At 37.9% G+C, this 19,810-nt stretch overlaps 2 protein-coding genes across 3 annotated transcripts; one reads left to right on the forward strand and one right to left on the reverse strand.

Moving 5' to 3' along the window:
- Nucleotides 1–8,668: 8,668 nt before the first annotated feature.
- sod2 (superoxide dismutase 2, mitochondrial) lies at nucleotides 8,669–10,904 on the reverse strand. Its single transcript, XM_060866367.1, has 5 exons — nucleotides 10,760–10,904; nucleotides 9,954–10,156; nucleotides 9,699–9,815; nucleotides 9,369–9,548; nucleotides 8,669–9,040 (listed from the first exon to the last, which is right to left on the reverse strand). Exons 1-5 carry the CDS (start codon nucleotides 10,786–10,788, stop codon nucleotides 8,895–8,897), a joined length of 675 nt encoding a protein of 224 aa, XP_060722350.1. The 5' UTR covers nucleotides 10,789–10,904; the 3' UTR covers nucleotides 8,669–8,894.
- A 660-nt stretch (nucleotides 10,905–11,564) lies between these two features.
- Nucleotides 11,565–19,472, forward strand: wtap (WT1 associated protein). 2 transcript variants are annotated; one of them, XM_060866368.1, is made up of 8 exons: nucleotides 11,565–11,762; nucleotides 12,987–13,024; nucleotides 13,783–13,838; nucleotides 13,933–13,991; nucleotides 14,087–14,214; nucleotides 15,056–15,234; nucleotides 17,384–17,538; nucleotides 18,178–19,472. In XM_060866368.1, exons 1-8 carry the CDS (start codon nucleotides 11,753–11,755, stop codon nucleotides 18,834–18,836), a joined length of 1,284 nt encoding a protein of 427 aa, XP_060722351.1. In that variant the 5' UTR covers nucleotides 11,565–11,752; the 3' UTR covers nucleotides 18,837–19,472. The 2 variants fall into 2 exon arrangements, with proteins under 2 accessions (XP_060722351.1, XP_060722352.1); XM_060866369.1 differs by lacking the exon at nucleotides 11,565–11,762 and adding an exon at nucleotides 12,178–12,354.
- Nucleotides 19,473–19,810: the final 338 nt, after the last annotated feature.

Genomic DNA, 19,810 nt, shown 5'->3' on the forward strand with positions numbered 1-19,810 from the left:
AAAAAAAAAAAAATATATATATATATATATATATATATATATATATATATATATATATATAGAGAGAGAGAGAGAGAGAGAGAGAGAGAGAGAGAGAAAGAGAAAGTAAATAGGTAAATGTAGTTGGGAGATGAGTCCGTTTTCCAAACACTTAAAAACCCCAGAGGGCTTTTTGACCACTCCAGAAGCCTGCGGAAAACTCTTAACCTGGACTGACAGCCATATTTATAGTCAACAGCAAATGCACTGGAAAAAGGGGAGGGCTACTGCTGAAATGGATTCGATAGTTGTGATGATCCAGAGACATAAAGAGATTGAAAGTCTATTGTTAGCATTTTTCCATCAACTGCCTATGTGGCTGTTTCTAAAAGATTGTTTGTCATTCGGTAACATTAAATAAATCACCTTCTACTTTATGTTAACTTACATTCCACTTAAATACTTGAAATAAATTCCTAACTGAGAACAAACAACTCACACAATTTGGCATATGAATTTAACTTTTTTCTGCAGGGACCTGTAAGCACCAGTGTTTTTCTTTAGGCTGAGGTTCTTTTTTCCACTTAAGGGAAAAGAGCAATTTGTACAGGAAAGCTTGGCCAAGCTTCACTACCTTGAAGAATATGGCCCCATGTTAAAACCTCAGCACTTTATTAGCTAAAGCTTTTATTTTTCAATATGTAGCTTGGCTTTAAAAATAAATCCCAATCTGACATCATTTGATGATGTTTATTTCTAATGATTATTGTGTTTCTTGTCTTTCTGTCAGGTGGGAATATTCTGCTTACTGTTCTTTACGTAGATCCTTCATGTTTGTTGGGTTTAGACTACACTTGTTTTATATACTGATTAACCACTTTATGAGGAGGTAACACTATGGACTTTTGTGATGTTGGGCTCTAATAGTATTTTAGTGGACTTGATTAAACTGGCTTCAGATCAATTTCAATTTAATTAAGGAATATTTTACAAAAATGGGAATGCATTCTATATAGTGTCTGTTTCTTCTTTCTTTTCCACTATTCAAGTTAGGAACCTTGTTTCTGCCACAATGAGAAAATATCATCAAATAACCCAATAAGTGAAAGCATAGTTACAAGAAACAAGTCACAACTGAATAAAATTACATCACAATTGCAAGATACAAAATATCTTCCATGACTAATTATAACATTTGGTTGTTTTTTTTTTTTAACTTGAGTTAACATAATTTGAGGGCAAAGTATTTGGGTTGGGTATTATGGCACAGAGTAACAGAGGCGATGCCTGAAACAACAATAAAAGAAGTGAAATGATTCACATTTTACCAGCTTTGTTTGTCTCTCCAGAGACTTTCAGAATCATCAGTATTACCAGACAAATAAAAGTCTTGTATCTTTATTTATTTAAAATACATTTGTATTATTATACAAGGTTACTACATAGTTTAGTACATAACTTTTGAGAGGAGCTAAACACACCTAGATCACATGCATCCCAGTCCATTGTGTGTGCATGTGTTTATCTGTCTCTGGTGGACTCAAGATCCACCTCAACTTGTTCTTCTGGCCAGGACAGATGTTTGCTTTGAGCTGCCAGAGAGAACAAGAAACAACTGATATCAATATGTAGACAATAATAAAGACAGAGTTCTGGGTCCAATTTGTTAAAATGTGCCAATTCTTTGCCTCAGAAATTGCAAAATTAATAATCCAGTATCTCAGTTTTTATCAGTTTACTCTACAGGTTACCAAACGTTCCCTTTGTCCTGCATATTTGAGTGTTTTCCCTGCTCTAACACACCCATTTCAACTCAGGAATGGCTGTTAATTAGCTTGTAAGTTGAATCAGGTGTCTTGGATTGAGGGAAATAACAAAATATGCAGGACAATGGGTATTTCCTTTGTTATTTCTTATTTAGCTCCCAAACTCTGGAATAGTCTTTCTGATAGTGTTCTGATAGTGTCCAGTTTAAATGTAGATTAAAAACTCATCTCTTTAGTCAGACGTACACATAATACATCCCATTATATTGTGCACTATTACACTAGACTTGCACATTTTTATGTACAGCAAATATGTTAATCCCTCTGCACTGCTCTTCTCTTTTTCTACCCATGCCGAGACACCCAGACATTGTACCAGCTCCGATCGTCCTCCGTGCGATGAAGTTTTTTGGACCTCCACTGAGATGAGGCCAACTCTGTGAGAATCCTGAGACATCTACAAATCTACCAGCTCCAGTTGGACTCTGTGATACTAAGAGGAGATCTGAACTCCATGTGATCCCTACACCAATACAACCCTTGTCTGACTGTATATTTGTAATCACACCATCTAGTGTCACCCATATGAGGATGGGTTCCCCTTTGAGTCTGGTTCCTCTCAAGGTTTCTTCCTTTACCAATCTAAGGGAGTTTTTCCTTGCCACTGCTGCCTGAGTCACCTCAGACTTGCTCATCGGGGATAAATACATATACATACATACATACATACATACATACATACACACTGTGAACTATATATATTTTGAATTTTTATTATATTAATTCTTTATACTACCCCTTATGTTTATCTTCTGTTCTATGTTTATGGTCTGTAAAGCTGCTTTGAGACAATGTCCATTGTAAAAAGCGCTATACAAATAAACTTGAATTGAATTGAATATTCTCGGACATGGATTGGAAAAGATGTGAATGATTGTTTTCAGGTTTTACGCCTGTATGTCTGTATATCTATCCATCCATGATTCTGGCCTACATTTGAGTGAAAGAACAAGCGTGATAGATATGATGACGTGTCATGAACTTGCCTCAAATGTGAAACAGAAAATGCTTCTGAATGGACTGACATGGCACTAGTTTAAAATCATGAGAATAAACTTTTATCTAAAGTCAAATACAGATGTTTTTCAGATGGCTAGTATTACAATGATAATTTTATACTCAATATTTTATTGCTGAAAGCTAGTCTGTGCTTACCTAACCTTGAGTACAGTACTTTTACATATAAAAAGGAAATGAGTAATCACTTTGATTATCAGCATCTGTCTCATCACATGAGGTAAAATTTACTGGAAATATTTAAACATAAGCCTCATCATCATTTCTTCACTCGACTGATCTCTGTTCATCCTCATCACTGGGAAATGATCACTGATTAATTCATTCAGTTTCAATCGACTCGCTAAATTTCTTGTTATTGAAATGTTTTGTCGGATTATGTCATCTTTATATAACTTTATTCAGTACTCTTCTCTGCTCTGCTGATGTGACAGCGTAGTAACTTTACATTTATTTTGACAGCCTGTATCTGATTCAAAAGTGAATTGATTAGGTTACAGCCTGTGTTGATATTGAACATAGCTCTCCAACAACTCTGGGTGAGAAAAACACATTATTCAAGCCAGGTTTATGACAGCTTTAAGTTTTAGGCTGCTCATTTTTACCACAACTTTTGTAAAATCAGGCTCCATACCCAACATGATGTTGGCAGCTGGCAAAAAACACATTTTTATGGCTTAAATCTGTTGAATTCAGCCACATACACATTGGATGGAATTTCCAAAAATCTTTGGATATGTATTTCAAGGATACAAAATGAACTCAATTTAATCAATCAGTGCCCATAAAATACAAAATGTCTACATGGCCTGGAACTCAGATTTCTCTTTCCACTAGACATAAACATTCATTCATTCATTCATCTTCTACCGCTTATCCGAACTACCTCGGGTCACGGGGAGCCTGTGCCTATCTCAGGCATCATCGGGCATCAAGGCAGGATACACCCTGGACGGAGTGCCAACCCATCGCAGGGCACACACACACTCTCACACACTAGGGACAATTTTCCAGAGATGCCAATCAACCTACCATGCATGTCTTTGGACTGGGGGAGGAAACTGGATGACCTGGAGGAAACCCCCGAGGCACGCGGAGAACATGCAAACTCCACACACACAAGGTGGAGGCGGGAATCGAACCCCGACCCTGGAAGTGTGAGGCGAACGTGCTAACCACTAAGCCACCGTGCCCCCCTAGACATAAACATATCCATTTATATTATTTACTTTTACACCAACACAAAACAGCTACAAATCTAGGTGATGTTTCTAAACTAATCCTCCTTGCAGATGCAAATGGAAATTCTTTGGCAGAATCCTAGCATCATGTGTGAGACATGTTGGAAATTGTGATATTCTGTTTCTGCATCTTCACAGTATATATACCATTTACTTTTCTTTTTCATTTTCCTTCGGTCTACGCTCTTTGATTGAGACTCTGGCCTTTATCCTATGTTACTGCTGGATTCAAACAGGCTGCCAAATCCACGAATTTCCCCCTCATGATTAAATCTAAAGGGATTATATCTCAGGATTTCTCCAGCTTTAATTGCCAGGATAAAAACAGGAGAGATTGATCCAAGTGAGTGAGACAAAGAGACTCTGTGGTTGTTGATCCTCAGCTGTGGAACCTCCCAAATACACTGCCATATGAAGCGTCAACAGTCCCATAGACAACAGATAATGCCAGTGCAGGCAAATTTATAATGCCTGTGAAGGGGATCCATCCATTTTTTCCATTCATATTAAAGTCTCCTTTGACCGTTCCATTTCCAGGTGTATGCAAATGACAGTAAAAAAAAAAGTATTTGTGCTACCCCATAACAAGCGTCTTACTTTTCTTTTCTATTTCAAAAGAAAATGATATTTTAGTGATATTTCACAAGGACCAGGTAATATGACTATACTATGAATATACTATAAGTATATCCCATATGTACTTTGGAGTTGTTTAACAGTATTAGCAAACACGGAAAGCACATTACTAATGTGAAACATATTCTTTTTATGATTTATCCTATTTATGTATTTTGACGTCCACTCTCTCTACGAACGTCCCCATTACTCTTTTTTGGGTACATCAGGAGAACAGGCAAGACGACTGGTAATATAATAATGTGTGTGATATTTTAAAAAAAATGTGTCTGGTATTGTAGCTTCTTTTTGGAACAGGATCTTTAAAAAAATATTTCTGCCCTGGAAACAGATCATTCAACTGTCATATTTTGATTCTGGATTATGCTGAGGTTGGCTGTGGTGATTCTGTGGTTTATTTTTGCCCTACAAAGTCATACATTTATTTAGCAGGGAAATGTTGCAGCTGGTTGGGCAAATGGGTAGAAATCAAAGTATGCTCCATATTCAGAACAGATATTTTCCACAGATTTTCTGTTCCAGGAATAAAAGATCATTTGGAGTACTCGCAGAAGCAGGCGGAAAGTAATGCATCCTGGTATTCTCTTTACTTTTTACTTTATTGTAAGCTTTATAAGGTACTTCCTTCTAATGCTGAGTTGAAAGATTTTATGGAAAATGAAGTGTATAACAGCAGGAATATGAGGCTACTGTGTAAACTTCCAGAAAATCCCAGTAGATCAGCAGTTTCTGAAATAGTCAAACCAGCCTTTTGAACATTTTTAAAATATTTTTTTATTCATTTCATGTTTAATGTGAACACTTAATTAACAATCTGGAGATGTACTGCATGATGTTATACATTGTGCTGCTGCAACCTTACTGGCTGATTAAATAATTGCTCAGTTGGTCAACATTTTTGAACGACCCAGTCAGAAACCAGAGTTCATTGCAACAGAAAAACATGTGGAATGACTAGAAGAGGAGTATGCACGCACAATCAGTCTAGTGAGTTAATGCATCTCTAACATGAATAAAAGAACAGGATGTTGGCCAACATAATTAAGGGCAAAGAGGACGGCATGCTACGCTAGAAAACAAAAGCATGGAAGCATTTCTGAACAAAAATATCTCTAACTGTTGACAGAAACATTTAAAAGGAAAAAAGTACACCACATTGATGCATGGCAGTGGTTTGAACAGAATAAAGGCTACTGTTCGATGGATTTTTGCCATTTTTTCCGCTCAGGTTAAAGATAATTAAAGAAGTATTCTCACACCATTCTGCATGTGTAAATGCTCGGTTTTGTACCATGATCTTGATAAAACTAAGGTTACTCGTGCAAATATACCAGGATCCATATTTTACTTGTATATAATAGAATATGTCATTATATTTTACAAGTATTATAGTTTCCAAAAGAAAAAGATTTATGCTGAATGCAGCTGAATGATCTGGTGTACTTTATGAGTTCAACTGATTGTTTAGTGTCAGCTTACTGGGAAATATTAGCTCGGCTCAGTGGTTATTGTAATGGTAGGGACTTCATTGCCCATGAGGCGCGTGAGGTGAGATGAGGAAAAATAATAAAATGGCGTTCGCCATGTCAGTTATACATGACTGTGTGTTGCGTGTTCATTAAGAGAATTATAGAGAATATTATACATGGTGTCAGAAGTGAACCTTAAGGATAGGTTACAGAGAACCAATCATTTCGGCTTTGTGATCACAAGACCACGAAGCTTCCACTGCTGGGCCCTTGAGCAAGGCCCCTAACTCTCAGCTGTTCATTTGAATAAACAAGGTAAGTTTTTCTGGATAAGGGTGTAAATATATTTTTTTGTATATCTCTGTCGATAGCATACCTGCAACACAGCTCCAGGGCCCTAATTTTGAGTTTGGGATACTGCCTGTAAGGGGATTTTCTAGTTTCCACTTGCTGTCCAAAACATACCAGTATAAATAAGTCAGTTTTGCTAAATTTCCCAAAGGTGTGAATGACTGTGTTAATGAGGATAAAACACTTACTGGAGATGATGAAGCGAGTGGGAGATTTGGAAATGAAGGAACTGAAATGGATAATTTAATAAAGCTGTGAAAATAATAAAGTACAACAACTGTAACCATTAGTCTTGCACTTGCCCTTTTAATTCCCTTTTTGTGTCAAATCTGTTATGTTTAGGTATCTTGGCATTGAGCTTCCGCAGCACATTTACAACCAAAATCACAGGAGAGTGGAAAGCATCCAGCTTAGCCAGGAAAGCCATATTGCCTGTGAATATGTACCACAGACAGCAGGTCTCTTTGAAGCTGCCTGCTTGAGCCATTTGCTATCACGTAATTACAAAGTCTTATTTTCTCTGAAGTCTGAATCTGAACATGATGCAGTTGTTTCCTAAACAGTCGGCAGAGGTCCTGTCCCAAACAAATAAGCAAGCTGTCTAAACCAATCAGTAGCACGTCTACACAAAGATTTCGGTGAAGGAGTCTAGCGGATTTATAAAAGAGACAGAACTGAAACCTGAGAACTGATACAAAGTTCTGATACGAGCACAAATGATACAGGCACAAAGCGTGGCATGCCACACTACAAAACAAAGCATGAAAGGATGGATGGACGAAAAATGGGAAGATTCAGAATCAGAATCTGAATCAGGTTTATTGGCCAAGTGTGTTGACAGACACAAGGAATTTGCTTCCAGCTGTTTGTGACTTAAATAACACTATACTATACAAGACAACATAATACAGACTGTACAAGACACTTCTGTACAAGAAGTGATGTGATTTCCCTTTACAGACTGCGGTTGTAGATTAAGGGGTGACTTAGCTCACTGTGCACTAACCATCTGGAAGTTATTTTATTTTATATTTTTGTTGTTAACTCCAATAAAACATCTAAAAGTAGTTCTTTTAAAACTAAAGCGTACTCTATTAGTACAACAGAGCTGACCAAGACCCCTCCACCCATATTCGCTCTCTTTCTCTCCTTCTGTCACATTTGCTTATTGATCCAATGAATATACTAACTGCCACCCAGAAGTAAATGAAAGGGTGTAGGGATGAACTAAGAACCTCAAGTGGATTAAGACATTTGTAACATGTGACTGTAACGAGTGATTTTTCCAACACGGACACGTTAAACGGATATCCAAGCCAACTGTATAAAATCTATCTGTACGTTCAGACAATTTGCTGTAAATATATTCTTCTAAATAAATAAAAATGTCCAACTTTACTATCACAATATCCATACTGACATGGGAACAGCATGTAAGGTTGTGAACAGCAAACAGCGCCCCCTTGTGATTCCTAAGCTTCACTACATTTGTTACACTAATGCTCACTGATGGTACTGTAGATAGCAATTTTATTTACATTTAATTTAATTAATAAAAAGGGGGAAGGGGTGGTGAATAATCAATAAAATCACTTGGTGAGCTTAGTGATATAGGAAAACAACATTCATTCATTCATTCATTCATCTTCTACCGCTTATCCGAACTACCTCGGGTCACGGGGAGCCTGTGCCTATCTCAGGCGTCATTGGGCATCAAGGCAGGATACACCCTGGACGGAGTGCCAACCCATCGCAGGGAAAAACAACATGAGTGTTCTTAATTCACACGCAAGGTTTCATCCCTTTCCTAAAATGATGTTGATGTTTCAGTCATCATGCCAGAAAATAATTCATTTTAACTATAGAAGTCAAGTATTACCAGGTTTAAAGTTTGATTAAATCACAAACGTCTGCATATGGATCATAACTCAGGATGCATGACATAATTTTCTGAAAGTGGTCCATTTTCCATTCCTCAAGATAATTGGGTCTGAGGCATACAGTGATGATTAAGTCCAAATGTTCAGTCTTTGTATACACATCACATTTATTTAAAAAAGAAAGAAAAAACAAAACAAAAACAAAACACCCCCCCCCCCAGAGCTTTCAAACTCAATGTTTTAAAGGAAGTAAACACATTACTATCAAATTAGTTTAAATAATGGTTTAATTACACATACTGCATCAACAAACTTGCATCATCTTAGTGACTTGAGAGTCAAGGAAATTCAGATAAACTGCGCTTATTTTGACAAAGCCAACTCTATCATACCTCTTCTTTTACTAGCTGTTATGTAATTTGACATTAATAATGTGGTGTATTGTTTGTGTGTTTTGAAACCATCACATCTCTATTATCTCATTATGTGATGTTTTTACTTCTTGGCAGCTTGAAAACGCTCATTAATATTCTCCCAGTTTATAATGTTCCATATGGCTTTAACATAGTCAGGTCTGACATTTTTGTACTGAAGATAGTATGCATGTTCCCAGACATCAATGCCAAGTAGTGGGATGAGACCTGGGGGTGGGGGGGGAGAGAGAGAGAGAGAGAGAGAGAGAGAGAGAGAGAGAGAGAGAGAATGTATGACATGGATAAAGTGTTTCATTTAGTTGTGTGTCTGGTATCACTACTTGTAGCACAATGTTTTTTTATTACTGCCTAATATTCGGAAGCAGTCTGCAATAAGAGTTTTGAAATTATTTCACAATAGCAGTTGTGCCCAATTAAATACACATAAATAATGATAATGTGCATATTATGCTGCAATTTAAATGTGTGGATAGAGAGATATTTCCTTGATCACCCTTATTAATTTCATCTCCATTTCTTTTTTGAATATCCTTACCAGTGGTTCCCTGCAGAGGATCTTGGTTTGCACACGCAGCAATTCTCAGCCTCTTGTTCTCCTTATCGAAGCCCAGCCATCCCCACCCGGATCCCTGAACCGCCACAGTAGCAGAAGACATTTTCTCCTTCATATTTTGGAATGAACCAAAATCACGCTTAATGGCCTCCATCAGCTCACCTAGTGGGAAAATGCAGTATGCCTTTACATATATTTATTTGGCTCATGTCAAAAAAAATTCTATAAAGAGCTATGCGACAGCTTGAAAAGTGTCTTGTAATGTTCATTTTGTGAATATGTAGAACGAAGAAAGTGTACAGCATCTCTGACCCTGTGGTTCTCCTCCACCATTCGGAGACAGGTTTGTCCAGAAGATGGTGTGGTTGATGTGACCACCACCATTAAACCTCAGTGCTGCCTGAAGGGCTACTTGTGTTGTCACGTCACCTTTAGGAGAAAATGATTAAAGGGGGCAGAGAAAACAAGAGACAAATGACTTTCAACCTAGTTTATAAAACAAGTTTAGTTTTATAGTTTAGTAAACCTCTTTTTTTGTAAATGCATGTAATATAAACTCTTATTTACCTTTGGCCAAAGCCTCTTGATATTTCTCTTGTGTGACATTAAGGTTATTGACATATGTTGCATGGTGCTTGCTATGGTGAAGCTGCATGATCTCAGCTGAGATGTAAGGTTCCAGTGCGCCGTAGTCGTATGGAAGATCTGGGAGTGTGTGCTTCTGTCTTGAGGCCAAAATGCCCAGCAAGGGATTCAAGCCATCTGCACACCTAAACGTGGCCCATGGTTTTAAACACGTGCACAATAACAAAGAGGTGGAGAATTCCCATGTAGATTAAAATCCAGTTATATTTAATGAACATCCTAAATATACAGTACGTGAATGGGGACCTACAGGGTATCAGTGCAGTGGTACTGAAGCTGTATTAGAACAATTAGATTTTTTGCACACTTTTACCAAGACAGATGACCTAGTTATGTGCAATAACAAAGTATTAATAAAGCTTTGTATCCATGTAACTAACTGGATCACTTAGATTAGATTGTTAACTAGTGTAAATCCTCTAAATGGGGTTTGTTACACGACTAACGTCAAGCACAAATGAATCACGTGCCACAAGTATAACAGCCAAAAACGACTAATCTGGAAATGTATGAAGTTTAATGCTTTAACAACTGAAACCAATCAAATTATAAATGTCAGACTACTGAAACTGAACCAGGGCTTTACGTCAAATTGACTCGCTTTATGCCTTAGCTAACGAGTTACTAACGTCTGCTAGCTAAGCTAAATGTTTACGTCGTTGTTTTCAAATACTTAACACGTAATAGAGTTTGTAAAGGCTTTTGCAACTCTACGTGTCTAGTATTACCTGCGAACATGTCCGATTCTGCTCAACATGCTCTTACTTCTTCTTTCAGTTCACACTTAGCAGTTGAACGTTAACTGACTCTTTTACACTGACTTCGGTTATAACCTGCCCTTGAAGTTTCAACTTGAACCTGAGAGGAACGTACCATTTTGTGTCTTTAGGTAGGACAGTAATAATGCACAAAGGGTTGCACTGCACACTACACGACTCACGGCAACTAGATTGTGACGAATTCTAAAGACGTCACGGATGAACACTTCATACGTTGCATTGACTTTATTTCTACACACTTTTCTCTTGTTAGTAATAACGGATCTCTGAATCACATCCCCCGTGAATGCAATAAGACTGCTCGATTCCAGACGACTCTGAATACGGGTGTTGGGATTCGATTGAATCGAATACAAGAGTCGATTCCACAATATTTTCTCGTTTGAAACAAAGTTCGAAACAAAACAGAGGTCAGCAAATGACTTAAAATATGTTCAGTATTATTTACGCATTTAATACTTTTTTTATGAACGACGCAACATCCGAAGCAAGTACCGATTTAATTAACAGTGTAATCTTGATGTCAAATTCTGAAATTAAATGAACTTTAGATAGCTAACGACATAAGCCTGGATCTGACATAAATTCTTAAGATACTTTAAGTTTACCAAAGAACGATGACTAACGTTTTATACAACGACTGTTAGTACAAGAACCTGTGCAAAATCCTATTGACTATGGAATCGACTCCGAATATATGTAGCCGACTCTACTTTCCCAATCCCTAGAATCAGTGAATCGACTCTGTTTGGTTTGAATGCAAGCCATGCTATTAGCTGGCCTTGCTTGTGATGCTTGTTTTTGTTTTTTGATTTAATTCATGTTGTTCCGCGCTGTTTTTGCAATATCTGAAAAGAATATTGGGAGATTTGCCGACTGTTTACACGTTTGATATTAGCAGACGACGTGTGGGCACTGAACGTGGAGCAGCCTGACAATACCATGTGCGATGGTGTGTGTGCTAAACATTTATTTAACGTATCGTTAAGTCACGATGTTGGTTAGATAATAAATTAGATGACTGTATCGATGCTACTTCCTTTAGCTATTTGGCTAATTGCTTTGTAAACGAAAACAAACTTAGTTGTGTACATACGTTATGCAATAACTTGCACGCTTTTAACATGTACATGATATATGTTAAATTTGGATCTTATTTATTTTGTTACTAAAAGCTGAAGACAAGTATTGTCACTCATGCGCATTAGCTACCAGTAGGGTATTTTATTCCCACCTGTATTCAGGCTAAACCCGCCTCTAGCACTCCGATTGGTTAATAGATGTTGCTCGCGCGCAGTCTGTCGGCTTCAAGCCAATCAGATCGCAGGATAAGCCGAGATACGCGTGCAGACAAAGCATGGCAACCAGTAGGGGCGTGTGATACATGGTGGTGGAGGTCTTTCTGAATGATGGCGGATGCGCGAGCGTCAATCTAAACCCAAATTTCGCTTTGTTTATTTTACTAACGCTGATAGAATCGACAAGAAGCGGAGCGTTAACACGTTTTAAGAATTCCTGGTCGTCTTGGTCTAATTCTGGGGCGTGTAAGTATCAAACCTAGATTGTTTTTTGGCTTTGTTCGTGAGAAACATGGGCGAGGAGCGCGGTGCTGCTCGTAGGGAGAGTCTCTTCCCTTTCCGCCATTTTGTGACAGCAAGAAACTGATAAAACACGAAAGCGACAGGTAGCTAAGTGACCAGTCTAAATAGCAGCAAACTGCTCGTCTGCGTCTGTTTATTTATTTTTTGTGTGTGTAGTGACGGTGTGTAAAAACAAATTGATGGCCGTTTGTTTTCTGGCTGTTAATTCGCCTATTTGCAGCCTCGACTGAGCAATGCTAACGCTAATGCTAATAGATCCGTCACTGAGGAATTATAATAGCGGCAGATTACGGACCGTGTGTAGCGATTCTCTGGGAAGCTTACAGATAGATAACGTCGCTTTTTTTCTAGTTTGATGCAAATAGCTAACGGGAATTTAACAGACACGAGCTAACGGTTTAGGAAGAATGTAGCTAGCTAGCTAACTACTAGCTGCTACTAGCTAGCTAGCTAACTAGCTTTCGCGAGGCTTGCTTTGCTGACATGACACGTGTGGACGTACGTTTATCACTATGGACAGAAACATGTCTTCTGTGATTTTTCTCATTGCTTGTTTCTCTATTTTCGTTTTGCAGAGATCAAGATGACTAATGAAGAACCTCTCCCGAAGAAGGTGAGTTGAAAGAAAAGTCCACCCTGAAACACCTTAATTTTCTTTATATCTAGATATTTGTAATGTCTGTAGCAATCCGGGTCTTAGTATTTGTAGCTGATTCTGTGTTTTCGTTATTCCCTTGATAAGTTAGTGGTTTTGTGTTATAATGATGTCAAGGGGACGTTGCTCAGATACAGTGGTGTTTGATAGGATGGAAAAAATCAGTAAATAAACGACCAGGTTTTATTGTTGGCTCCTAAAAATAAATCAGGCGCTTAGTTTCTTTCTCATCATTTTCCATTGGCGTTCAATGTTACACAACAGTTCACTACTTTGACTGGACGTCCAAGACTGTGGCATTTAAGACTCCCGATGTTTGCTATAACAGCACTGGTTTATTTAACTGTTTGTCTCAATCAGTTTATAGAACTGTTGTGCAGCCTTAGTCCTACAGTACAACACACTCTTGCTCATGCGATTCAGTTTAATTATCCTAATGAGATGTTCACCATAGAGTTAGACAGCAGATGCTGTACTCAATCTACGAGATAACAGTGGTGTTATTTTTTGTATTAGCAAAAATGTTGACGCTTTGGGAATCTGAGTTTGTTAGTATAAAGTACCATACCACTGCTCCATTACTCTTTTTAGCAATGAAGTAAAGGATGTGATTAACATGCTTTGATAAACCAATTTGTCAGTAAAATGATAGAACTAGCAACATTTAATTAGAGCTACTACAGTACTGTCTCCTGATAAATACATTTTTTATTTAGGTTCGCCTTAGTGAATCTGACATGAAGACCCTGACCAGGGAGGAGCTGTGTGCAAGGTAAGGATAACTGCTTTGTGTTTAGTACTGTTCATTTCCTTGAATTCCTTTTACACAAGCAAATGTACACTAAAAACTTGCCTTAACATTTTAGGTGGAAACAGCATGATGCGTATGTCCAGGTGCTCGAAGCAAAATATGCTGATCTAAATTGTAAGTAAATGTTGGTAGTTTGTCTTGCATGTATTCATGCTATTTTTTTATTCATGTATATATACTAATTGCATATTACATCTAAATTATCATAGCCAATGACGTGACTGGTCTTAAGGAGTCTGAGGAGAAGCTAAAGCAACAGCAGCAAGAGTCGGCACGAAGAGAGAACATCCTTGTGATGAGGCTGGCCACAAAAGAACAGGAAATGCAGGAATGTACAGTAAGTATTTCACTTTCTGGGTTTTTCTTTCATAGTTTAGTAACTTTAGTCCACAGTAAAGAAATAGTATCTTTCATATATGACCAATACCTTAATGTAAATGGTGACATGTAACATTATTAGCTTTGTATTGTATACAAGGTTATGTTCTTAAGATTTCTAAATAAAAGACAGCCATTCAAGAGTTTGCTGCCAGGCTTTAGCCATTTTTATTTTTGGCATCTAAAACATGCACAGGGGTGTCACGAAACATAATTATTCCTTTCTTTCCCCCAACTTTAAAACAACCTCAAAAGAACAGGGCACTATTTTATTTCTCACACTTTTTCTGTAGGGGTTTCACAAGATCAACATAATATAATAGACAACATGAGGGGGAAACGACTTGGCTTTTGTTGTCAGTCAGCTTGAGCCATGCCCAGTTTGGAGCTAATTTTCATGGTGGTACCTTGAAATATTTTTATAATATGAATGAAGAGGCTTACAAGCCCTGTGTATAGCAGCCTCTATACATGTTATTGTATATTTACATATAATACTGCTTTATGTATATGTTTAAGTGGTAGGTTTGGATGGTTTCCACAGAAGGACTTCATCAGAATAGATATTAAATATATTTAACATTGTTTAATTTTTTTATCTCTATTGATGCAATTGCTATTGATTTCCATTTGGTAGCTGTACTATTGTTAGTAGCACAAATTAGTTTTACCAACTAGTTCTTTTCAAATTGATCCTCTGAATTCTTAGTTTAATTGCTTGGTTGTTGGTCTTATAGCTGATAAAATGTATGAGTGATGTGAGGATTCTGTTGATTTTAACACAGTTTGTCTGCTTTCAGACGCAGATCCAGTACCTGAAGCAAGTTCAGCAACCCAGTGTGGCTCAACTGAGATCCTCCATGGTGGACCCAGCCATCAACTTATTTTTCCTTAAAATGAAGGCCGAACTGGAACAGACTAAAGACAAACTGGAGCAAGCCCAAAATGAACTGAGTGCCTGGAAATTTACACCTGATAGGTAAACTAAAATAACTCCCCCTCCAAACAAAAGTCAAGACTTTCCTGACTCACCCCCTCACTTTCTCCACTGCAGGAGTGCAAATAATGGTGGGGGAAGACTGAAATGCTATGCTCACAACGAGACTCAGACTTAAAAGCCACACACAGAAAGACATTTTTTTTCTCTTGTACTGTGCTGCTATTATCATACTGTAATGTAAAAGTGAAACAGAACAGAAACTGAAAAGCCAGTTTTGGTCAGGTGACACTGTTTCAGCTTTCTCTTCCCCACACACCCCCTCATGGTACAGAGGCCTGAAGGAATCGGGACTGTTCCTGAAGAGGTGGTCACCACGGAAACAACCCCTCCTTCCAGCCCCCCAACAGCCTATATTAGACAGATTGCTCTAATAAATCGTTGGCGGCCATTGAGAGAGACTTGAGCAAGACATTTGCTCTGGAGCTGATTGAACTGTAGTTTAAAAATCACTGATTGAACATTTAAAATATCACCCCATGAAAGAATGTTGCACATGCATATCTTATACCTTTTGCCCCTACCAGTGTAGAACTGTTAAGACTCTCAGTAAGAATTTAGAAATGACCTGAGGGAGGGGGACAGTAGAGTGATGTAATACAATGAGAGGAGTAATCATAAGACTCTGGGGGAAGAGCATTTCTAATGATGTAATACTTTGGGGAAAGTGTAAGACCCTGTGGTCTACAGAGACATTAAGAACCATCTCGCTGGTGGAAGAGACGGTACAGTGTTTAACTTTTTCCTTTCCTCTTTTTCTTTGTGTTCATAGTTTTTATATTTTTTGCTTTGTTTATGTTGTTTGTTCTGGGAAATGCACTTACAGCAGTGTTTTCTTTTTTTGGTTGGGTCTGATTGGTTTTCCACACTTGATAGAGGGTGTGTTAAAATGTGATGAACTGCTAATACACTGCTGCAGGTGCAAGCTTTTTATTTCAATGTGAATGCCCATGTGTCTTAGAGGTAATTACTAAAGCTGTTTAAATGTATGTCTATGCTGCTGTGTCGTTTGATCACAACTTTCAACTCCAACATTTTAGCAATATAAGTGCATATTTAGAGTGTTTAGTAAGGGTACTAATTTTAATAACAGGTGTTTTTCTTGTGAAATATTTCCGTTGCAGAGCTGTTTGATGTCATTGTCTTTAATTCTTCACCATTGCGTTTAATGTTTGCAAATCTAAAATACAGTTATAAAAAAATTAGAACACGGTTAACATGTTTGCACAGTTGGTCATCTCAGCCAAAACATTATCTTTTCATCTCCATTCTTCTAATTTATCTTTCTGGTCAGAGGGTTTGAGCTGCCACCATTGTTATAGTCATTAATGTTTAGCATTTAATGCTTGCCAACTTGTTACACTGAAAATATCGGCTTCTTTAAAGAACGTCAGTGTAACTTCTTGTACTCAACTGTTTTCAAAATAATTCAGATTGGCCCTAAGAAGAAGAATAATAATTGTATTCAAACTCCTGAAACTGAACTCCAGAAATATTTGAACAGAAGAGTATATCTCCATCAGTATTTATACAGACATGCATATTACATACAGTAGTCTGCCAATAGTCAGTCATAAAGCAGCATTTTTGTGGTAACCCTGATCATGGCCACAAAACATAAATGTTAATGCTATGTTTTGTTTCTTAATGTTATCGTACAGGGTACTGTAGGTATTTGTGTGGCACATGTAGTCCAGTGTCATTTAAAACGAACACAAATTTGCCACAATTGTTTTCTATATATATTTACAGAGATGGTCTTAAAGTGTGAAAATGCTGAGGTCTACTACGTTATTTTTGGAAAACCATGTATATTTGGAGTGTGTGCATTTCTAATTGGTGCCAGTCAAATGTTACTTTGAGATTTATTGGGTCCGTCGTTCCTCTATGGGTTGGAAGAGTTTTGCATTGAGTTTGACTTCTTACTGGTACACTCATCTTTTAGGGTTCCACATAAATGTTCATTACCCCACATACCATTTTGAATGTCTTTGGATCATTTGATTAATGACCAAGGTGATGTTATGGAACTTATCCTGCACTGTTGCCACAGCTTGGCAGTTACTCCAGCTGTCCTTGTTGTGCTTATGGCTCTGTTCACCATGTGATGTTAGACTTGTCTCCCTTGCAGCCAGACTGGTAAGAAGCTGATGGCGAAATGTCGCATGCTGATCCAAGAGAACCAGGAGCTGGGCAGGCAGTTGTCACAGGGCCGCATCGCCCAGCTGGAAGCTGAACTTGCCCTGCAGAAAAAGTACAGCGAGGAGCTCAAGAGCAGTCAAGATGGTGAGATGCAATTTTTTTTTGTTGTTCTTTTAACCCATTGTGGGCCAAAAACCCAAGCAGTTGCTCATAGTTATACTGTGCATGGTTTCTGTATAATTGTATGATGTCTCCACCACTGGGATTTCGGGTTGTCCATTCATGCAGCCAACTGACTTTCTTGTTTGAACAGTATCTCGGGATGAATGGTTAAATATTTGTATGATTTTTCTTTTCTTTTTTTTTTTTAATGGAATTTTAACTAGCTGATTAGATTTTTAATTGATCCACATAGGGAGAAGGTGTCAACACTGTCATATGTCTGAAAGGATTAGACTTGTTGGCAATAGAGTTTCACTTTTTTCTTTGTTAAATTTTCAAGTGTATTTGAAATGTTAACAAACTGAACAGATATCAGAGGATAACTGTCATACTTGTAAGGAAGACTTGTTGTGCTACAAACAGTACTTCTGTAAAATCTGTTCAGTTTGCTCTTCAATTCAGTTAATTTTATTTAAGCAACATGAGGTTTTTTATTACTACATGCAGTATTTGGTGATCCTTTTTTTTTGTATGACCCACTGTTGCTGACTGCTTTATCACAGTCAATACATCACGGTTTGCTATGTTTCTATGTTTGAGTTCTTATGTTTTGTTATTCAGAGTTGAACGACTTTATCATTCAGTTGGATGAAGAGGTGGAAGGCATGCAGAGTACCATCCTCCTTCTCCAGCAGCAACTGAGGGAGACCAGGCAACAGCTATCTCAGCAAGCCCAGGCTCTGGGCACCACTAGTGGTGCAGGTCCAAGCAGGAATATCTCTTCTCCTCCCAGTACCTCTGAGCCTACTGCTGAAACTGAAACTACTCCCTCAGGCAGTTCCACTGGGGCAAAAGACTGCGGCCGTATCTTTAACGGTCCTTCCAACGGTTCCAACCAGAGAGGTTTGTCCAGTTCCGGCCCATTTCGGGAGGCAAGTAGTGCTGACGAGGATTACCCAGGATCACCTTGTGCTTCCAGCCCTGCCCACGGAAGTGGAGCCAAACTGTCTAACCACTCAGAGGGCGCAGCGAGCCAAGGCACAGGGGATGGCTATGGGACGCTCAGTGCGGGGTATGAGAGCGTGGACTCTCCAACAGGCAGTGAGGCATCAGTGACTCAGCACTCAAATGACACAGACTCCAACACTGACTCCCGTGAGCCCACAACAGTCACCAAGAACACCAGGACAACAGGCACACATCACACCACTCACAATGGGCTGGACTCTGCAGCTGTTGCTACAGCTGCCTCCAACCCCTCCACAGGGTCCGTTTTGTAATCTTTAAAATGGTGTTGTTTTTTTATACTCATGGCAAGAAAAAATAAGCCACATGTTTAGGGCCAGTTAGATTTTTTTTGTTGTTTTTCAGGAATTGAAATTTCAGACACTTTTTTTTTTTTTTAAAGCAATTTCCAGTCATACCTTTTTTTTTTTTTTTTTTTTTTGCAAAATAACATAGCTGCAATATTACATAGTTGTTAATATTTTGCAATATTACAAAGCTGATTGAGCAGTATGGATTAAATAAACAAGCAGCATGAGAATAAATATGTTTTATGGTTTTAAAATGTGCTAAATACAGCTCAAGGTTATTTGAAAATCACCCTGTCTATACTTAATTTGCTCACTAAATTAAAACAAGTCAAACATCTGCTGTACAATAAAGTTTAAGTCAGGAGGCAAGTTCTACACTTGCTTTACTTACTTCAGAATGTCCTTAGTTACTTGATGTTGAACTTTTTTTTTTTTTTTCTTTTGTTTTTTTAAATAAAAAAATAACTTTATCTCCATGGAAAGATGAGTTTTTGTTTAATTTGTGAGTAGATTTGCTGAGATGTATCTTGTTGTATTCATATTCTGATTTCAATTCATTTCGTGTACTGACCAAATATCAATAAAAGCTTTTAATATCAACTCTAGTTTGTCTAATCATTTTAACATAACTTCACGAATACTCGGTATAAAGTCATGTAAAGCAACATCTAGAAGAAATGACGCTAATTTCCAAAGATACTTAAAACCTTAAATGGTTGCCTTCGGCATCACACAAATGATGTGGTAGCCTAGTGCTTAAGGTCTTGGGCTACATGGTTGTCCAGTGTCGATTCCTAGGTCCACCAAGCTGCCACTGCTGGGCCCCTGAGCAAGGCCCTTAACCCTCAATTGCTTAGTTATATAAAAAATGAGATAAAAATGTAAGTCGCTCTGGCTAAGGGTGTGTAATGTAAATGTTTCTATTCGAAGCATATTTT

Source organism: Tachysurus vachellii, chromosome 3 (genome assembly GCF_030014155.1).
Source record: "Tachysurus vachellii isolate PV-2020 chromosome 3, HZAU_Pvac_v1, whole genome shotgun sequence".
In the NCBI taxonomy this organism is placed as follows: Eukaryota; Metazoa; Chordata; class Actinopteri; order Siluriformes; family Bagridae; genus Tachysurus; species Tachysurus vachellii.